The sequence below is a fragment of the Rhinolophus sinicus genome, linkage group LG13, assembly GCF_036562045.2.
Source record: "Rhinolophus sinicus isolate RSC01 linkage group LG13, ASM3656204v1, whole genome shotgun sequence".
NCBI lineage: Eukaryota > Metazoa > Chordata > Mammalia > Chiroptera > Rhinolophidae > Rhinolophus > Rhinolophus sinicus.
Window position 1 is genome coordinate 55,287,719 of NC_133762.1, and position 7,776 is coordinate 55,295,494.

General features: G+C 42.7%; 1 protein-coding gene across 1 annotated transcript; it reads right to left on the reverse strand.

The window, feature by feature from the left end:
* Positions 1-1,418: 1,418 nt before the first annotated feature.
* Positions 1,419-3,629, reverse strand: LOC109434035 (polyisoprenoid diphosphate/phosphate phosphohydrolase PLPP6). Its single transcript, XM_019710706.2, is given in 3 exon segments — positions 1,419-2,002; positions 2,005-2,322; positions 3,449-3,629. Coding segments are annotated over 3 exon segments (1,083 nt in total).
* Positions 3,630-7,776: the final 4,147 nt, after the last annotated feature.

Below are 7,776 nucleotides of genomic sequence, written 5' to 3' on the forward strand. Positions count from 1 at the left end.
ATATGACAGATTAAAGGCCATAATCCTTTCTATTTATAAAAGTCAAAATAATTGGTCAGTAAAGTTTTCTGAAGAAACCAATTCTATAGGTAATTTAAAGGGTCTTATTTTCAAGTAGAGCAGCATTTAAAGCATATACCTTTTCAGACTTTCCTGCCTTTGGTGGTCTTTGGTCTTGTGATTTGGGGAGGCACCATGGATAAACTGCTTTAAATGTAAAGTTCATTGTAAATGGAAATTTAGGAGTTAGTTATACCTTGTGCTTGGTATAGCAGCAGACTCCCCTGATGAATTTCAAATTAAATACTGTTACTTAAATAAAGTGCTGTACACTGGGAAACAGAATTCCATATGAAAAACTAATATACAAGGTCATCCTTGTGGTATATATGAAAAATTTACACTTTATTTTCCCATTTTATTACCTCAGTAGAGCAGTAGAGGAGCATTTTTCTTTACTCAGTAGAGATGACGGCAGCAGGGCCCCATCTCTTGCTATACTGGTCCATTGACATAGTATGTGGTTGACCTACCCCCAAACTCTCACTTCCTCTGACCTCCTCAGAAAAACTTAGCTTTTCTGCCTTCTCTCATGCCATACTATTGGTTCTCAACATAGTTAAGCATGAGGCCATAGTCCAATCCTTCCTTTTCTATGGGGACTACAGCTATGCCCATCTTTAAGTATTTCTTCTTCAAGTAAGTTCTTGGCTTGTTCTCTGAATGCTACAAGACAATATTAGAGAGTAGTGGGAAATAAATATAAATTTAAGGATCTTTTGAGGAGGTAGAGGGAAAGGAGAGAAAGATATGTACTATAATCTCTTCTCACTACACAGTCTGCAAAGATGGAAGAGACAATAAACTAAAAAAGCTTACCAAGAAAATCAGGAATAAAAGTAAATCTCCCCAACTGTGGCAACAGAGCTTCAGAGTAAACTTGAAAAACCTGTATCTTAGACTCTTAAATGATTGTTTAAAATCTACCTTAGAAAAAGAACTAGGATTAGTATGTGGTTTATCTGCATGTATATAGACAGAAGGAAGATTATGTTCCTTTTTCAAAGTTCAATTTACAAGTGATATCTTGACTTACAGCATTATTACAAAATACAATTTTACTGATGTCAACTTTTAAAAAACAGCAACATTATGATCACCCCAGCTTGATTTCTTTGCAGTTGTCCTGAAGATGTAAACAGTTGTTGAATAAGTATATAACAGAGGGATTTTTGCTTTCTGTAATATGGCTGTGATCAGTAATGGCCAGCATGTACACCAGCCAGCAACCCATCAAGATGGCAGGACCCTGAAATCCCAAAGGAAGCCTGAAATGTCCTAAGAGGGACAAGCGTGATGGCTGATGATCGCACGTGGACACCTTCAGATCTCCTGGTGCCATAACGAATGAGATGGTGTTATTGTCGGTTCCACAGTACAAAGAGGACTGGAGCATTGTGCGGTGAAAGCCAGCAATAGTGCACGATGCTGTACTGCATGTAGCCCAGAAAAAAGCCAAATGCCACGTCCGTGACATTGTGCCCCCCCAGCATGACCCTGGAGAGGCCCAAGATGAAGGCCCACAGGACCACCAGCACTCTTAGTGGAATGGCCAGCACCAGGTGGTTCAAGATGAACTGCGACACCAGGGCGGCCGTGGTGGCATGGCCTGAGGGGAAGGAGTACTTGTCCACTGACAGGGTGACAAACATGTCCACCTGGTTGTGGGCTGGGCAGCGCCTGTGGACCAGCCCCTTGAGCAGGGCCACCAACAGTAGGGCGAAGAGCAGGTTCATCATCTCGTGCCCGGCCCATCTGTCGCTCCTGGACCGGCAGTAGAGGGTGCTCAGCGGTCAGGGGATGCCGTGTTCAGAGATCTCCAGCAGCTTCATAAGTAGCCACACGCTGCCCCAGGACGAACTCGGCCCCGCGCACACCCCCAGCTTCTTGGACAGCCACAGGTCGATGGCCAGCAGGGAGCGCAGGGCGATGCCCAAGGACGGTCCATGCGGTCCTCCTCGGGCAGCGGGGGCGGGAGCACCTGCGAGGGGCCCTCTCCTCTCCTGGGGAAGAAGTAGCGGCGGTGCACCGGGCTCTCTGACACGCGGAGCCGGGCGCAGGTGGGATCCGCGCCCAGCGCGCGGGTGCTGAGTAGGGACTGCAACTCCAGCCTGCTGCTGCTCCTGCCGCCGCCGCCCTGGGCCGGGCTGCCGGGGCTGTCGCTCCTGCTCGAGGCGGAGGCTCCCAGTGGGTGGCCCTCGACGGTCCTCCGGGGGCGCGCTCGGCATTGCGGCGGGCAGCCCGACCCCAGGACCCCACTGGCTTAAAAGCTTAATTCTTATGTTTTAAAACCATTCCAGAATATTGGAGAAAATAGAAGGTTGTAACATTGTGAGCCTAGCATTACACTGGTTCCAAACAAAAAACAAAATAAGTGTATGTCAATTTCACTTATTTAAGAGACATTAAGAACTCCAAACAGATTGAAATGAAACCCAGGAAAAAAATTCAGTAAGAACATGTTATATTTATCCCAGCAATAAAGGCTTGATTCAAAAACATACTATCAATGTAATTCACTAATGGGAAAAATAAATTTATATCAATGGGTGCTGAAAAATCATTAACATATAGTTTGATTCCTGATATCTTAGTAATTTAGAAATAAGTGGAAACGAAAATGGGCTACTAAAAAATTTACAATTATATATGTCATTCGTATTGCACGTATTTCTATTATATAGTGATGTTCTAGACCTTAGAATATATTCTGCTTCTAGAGCATATAAAGAACTTCTCCAAATCAGTAAGAAAAATATAAGGAACTCAACTGGCCAATAAATATGTGAGCACTCACTCACCTCGGTGGTAAGGAGGCAATAGCAAACTCTAGGCCACTGGAGCCCTGTGGGGACATGGGATGAAGCCAGAAAGGGAGGAAAGCTCCTCTAAGAGGAGCAGCCGGACCCTGGGAGGAGATGGCCAGTGGGTCCAGATGCAGGGAGGACACAGTGGCCTGAGCCCCCAACCACTGTGCATTCAGTTGATTGTCACTCCCCTGAGGATCAGGCTGATGCACCTGGGGCCCTGAGCACCGATTACAGGGTCTGAGCTGAGCCTGTAGTGTGGGGCTCAAAGGTCAGCATCCTGCTCCCCTCCTGGCCTCCAGGTACTGGCTGTCTGGTAGATATGGGCAGCTCCCACCAGATCTCCTCCTTCAGCTTCCGGCAGTTGGGTCAGGAACCTGTGCAACTGTCAGGAACCCAGATGCCCTTTCAAGGTGGGGCTGGTTGCCTGGCTGTAGGGAGAGTGGGCAGCAGACAGGGCAACAGACCACCTCTGGCCATTAGCAACTTCAGGGTCAGCCTCACCTGAGGTCTAACCTTTCCTGGGGTAGTTCTCACCTGGTGACTGAGCTATAGCTGTCAAGGCACAGTGGGACACTGACAGGCAGTCCTCCTCTCCAGCCCTTCACCCCAGGGGTGGCCGAGGGTTTGTTGGCTCTCTCCTTCTGCAAAATCTCCTTTCTTGCTTTTACAAGCATTGATCCCCAATAAACACATATCCTCTTCCATCCCAAATTGTCTCAGCATTTGCTTCTGGAGAGCCCAGCCTGGGACAAGCTCCATGGTAAAGAGTACTCGTGTCTCCTGTGTCACCTTTGACCATGAAGGAGGAGGGAGATGTCTCCCCATGGATTCCAGTTTGTCCTCACTCACCTCCACTTCATGCCCACCTTTTCTTCCACAGTGTGGCCCTGCTGAGCTATGACTCCGGGTGTACGACCAACCTCGTGACTCCCACAGCTGCATACGGTCCCATTCCTTTAATGAACCCCTTACTCATCACTTTTAGTGGTTATGCTTCCTTACAAAGCCCCAGTACCATGTCATTAGGAAAAGAAAAATAAAGCTTCATAAAGGACAAGAAATAATATGTACTTTGAAATTGGAAAGGCCCTTCCTGAAACATGTGTATTTAATTTTCCTGGAAACACATAGTTCAACGTTTATATAATGTTTTTTGTAACCCTGTTGGATTTCATCCGAATGTTCCTGGATTTGAACCTGTGTTCTTGCATCTTAAATATTAAGCTATCGATTCACGTTTTAAATGAGGTTTGATTCTAAAGGAGTGAAATTCAAGTGTGATTTGTGCTGGCTGTGGGCTTTAGTGAAAGGAAAGAGCCTTAGTATGGATATTACTTGTGTGCTTTGCCTCTAGGGGATGGAGGGCAGGACCGACCCTCCACCAGAAGGTGTGGAAAACCCAAAGAAGAGTCAAGATGTGGTTCCTGCACTCAGAGTATGAAAGTTACTGCAAGAGCTCTGAGAGGCTCGTTTCTGGAACCCATGGGTCCTCGGGGCCCTCCCTGTTCCCTGAGGCCTAGGTAAAATCTTCAACTCCAGACCCTGCTCCCTGACCAACTCCAGAGTCTATGGGTGTGAGCCACAGCAGTCTGGTGCTCTAAACCACTTTCTAAGTATGATGGCCATTGTTTCATTTCACCTTTTAAATCTCCAATCCTTTTCAGTTTCTCTTGCAGCCAACCCTGAACCAGGCTATCTTTATATCTGGGAAAGGTTGTCCGGGCTAAGTGAGGTTGACACAGTGCAAACCACCCCAGACACCGAACCAGACAATCACACTCCATGGTTCTCTTCAGACACTGCTTACCCTTGCAGAGTGCTCCCAACACAGACTGCCAAGGTTCTGACCAGGGGAAGCCAGTGCCGGTGCCAGACTCCACTGGGGGCTTAGATTCCAGACTCTGGACCTGTCCTTCTTACAGACAGTCATGGGAAATAAAGCAACAACCTCAACGAAAATTGTTATTTATTGTGCTAAATTAATTAGTCTAAATTAACGACTATTCTAGTTATATACGTTAACAGAAACAATTTAGGGACTCCATCACTTTATCACCCAAAGACTGAAATAACAATCTGAAAAAAAGAAATAAATCAAAATTACACATTCCTGCAAATGGTTTATTCAAAGCTTATTTGTTACCAAAGAACAAACCATAACAATAGGGATATTGATGAGTTCAACATAAGAAAAAAATTTATTTATTTATTTATTTTTAATTAAAGTTTATTGGGGTGACAATCGTTAGTAAAGTTACATAGGTTTCAGGTGTACAACTCTGTATTACATCATCTATCAATCCCATTGTCTGTTCACCACCCAGAGTCAGTTCTCCTTCCATCACCATATATTTGATCCCTTTACCCTCATCTACCATCCCCGTTCCTCTTACCCTCTGGTAACCACTAAACTATTGTCTGTGTCTATGAGTTTTTGTGCCTCATTTGTTTGTCTTGTTCTTTTGTTTTTGGTTTATATACCACATATCAGTGAAAACATATGGTTCCCTGCTTTTTCTGTCTGACTTATTTCCCTCAGCATTATACTCTCAAGATCCATCCATGTTGTCACAAATGGCCCTATTTCATCTTTTCTTACAGCCGAATAGTTTTCCATTGCGTATATATACCACAACTTCTTTATCCATTCATCTATCGAAGGACATTTTGGTTGTTTCCATGTCTTGGCTACCGTAAATAAAGCTGCAATGAACACTGGAGCATACGTGTCTTTATGGATAAATGTTTTCAGATTTTTTTGGGTAGATACCCAGGAGAGTGATTGCTGGGTCATATGGTAATTCTATTCGTAATTTTTTGAGGAACCTCCACACTGCCTTCCATAGCGGCTGCACCAGTCTGCATTCCCACCAACAGTGTATGAGGGTTCCTTTTTCTCCACAGCCTCTCCAACACTTGTTACTATTTGTCTTGTTGATGATAGCCATTCTGACTGGGGTGAGGTGATATCTCACTGTGGTTTTAATTTGCATTTCTCTGATGATTAGTGATGTTGAGCATTTTTTCATATGTCTATTTGCCATTTGTATGTCCTCTTTGGAGAAATGTCTCTTCAGGTCCTCTGCCCATTTTTCAATTGGATTGTTTGTTTTTTGTTGTTGAGTTGTATGAGTTTCTTATGTATTTTGGATATTAGCCCCTTATCGGAGGCACTGTTTGCAAAAATCTTCTCCCATTCAGTTGGTTGCCTCTTTATTTTGTCGATGGTTTCTTTTGCTGTGCAGAAGCTTTTAAGTTTCACATAGTCCCATTCGTTTATTTTAGCTTTTACTTCCATTGCCTTTGGAGTCAAATTCATAAAATGCTCTGAACCCAAGGTCCATAAGTTTAGTACCTATGTTTTCTTCTATGCAGTTTATTGTGTCAGGTCTTATGCTTAAGTCTTTGATCCATTTTGAATTAATTTTGGTACATGGTGACAGATAGCAGTCCAGTTTCATTCTTTTGCACGTGGCTATCCAATTCTCCCAGCACCATTTATTGAAGAGGCTGTCTTTCCTCCATTGTATGTTTTTAGCTTCTTTGTCAAAAATTATCTGTCCATATTTATGTGGTTTTATTTCTGGGTTCTCAATTCTATTCCATTGGTCTATGTGTCTGTTTTTCTGCCAATACCATGCTGTTTTGATTATTGTAGCCCTGTAGTACAACCTAAAGTCAGGAAGTGTGATACCTCCAGCATTGTTCTTTTTTTTAAGATTGCTTTGGCTATTCGGGGTCTTTTGTGGTTCCAAACAAATCTGATGACTTTTGTTCTATTTCTTTAAAAAATGCCATTGGGATTTTGATGGGGATTGCATTAAATCTGTATATTGCTTTGGGTAATTTGGCCATTTTAACTATATTGACTCTTCCATCAATGAGCATGGAATGTCTTTCCATTTCTTTGTGTCTTCTTCAATTTCTTTTAAAAATGTCAGTTTTCAGCATATAGGTCCTTCACATCCTTGGTTAAGTTTATTCATGGGTATTTTATTCTTTTTGCTTCTATTGCAAAAGAATTGTTTTTGTATTTCTTTTTCTGAGATTTCATTGTTAGTATATAGGAAAGCAATGGACTTTTGTACGTTGATCTTGTAGCCGGCAACTTTATTGTATTCGTTGATTGTTTCTAATAGCTTTTTGGTGGAGTCTTTAGGGTTTTGTATATATAGCATCATGTCATCTACAAAGAGTGATAATTTAACTTCTTCATTCCCAATTTGGATGCCTTTTATTTCTTTCTCTTGCCTGAATGCTCTGGCAAGGACTTCCAACACTATGTTGAAAAGCAGAGGTGATAGGGGACAGCCCTGTCGTGTTCCTGAACGTAGAGCAAAGGGCTTCAGTTTTTCACCATTAATTATGAGATTAGCTGAGGGCTTGTCATATATGGCCTTTGTTATGTTAAAGTATTTTCCTTCTATACCTATTTTATTAAGTGTTTTAATCATAAATGGATGTTGTATCTTGTCAAATGCTTTTTCTGCATCAATTGATATAATCATATGATTTTTGTCCTTTATTTTGTTTATGTGATGTATCACATTGATGGTGTTGAACCACCCTTGTGCCCCGGGATGAACCCCACTTGGTCGTGATGAATAATCTTTTTAATGCATTGTTGTATTCGATTTGCTAGAATTTTGTTTAAGATTTTTGCATCTGTATTCATCAGAGATATTGGTCTGTAGTTTTCTTTTTTTGTGCTGTCCTTACCAGGTTTTGGTATCAGGGTAATGTTGGCCTCATAAAATGAGTTAGGGAGTACTGTCTCTTCTTCAATTTTTTGGAAGAGTTTGAGCAGGATTGGTATTAGATCCTCTTTGAAGGTTTGGTAGAATTCACTAGTGAAGCCATCTGGTCCCGGACTTTTGCTTTTGGGAAGGTTTTGGATGACTGATTC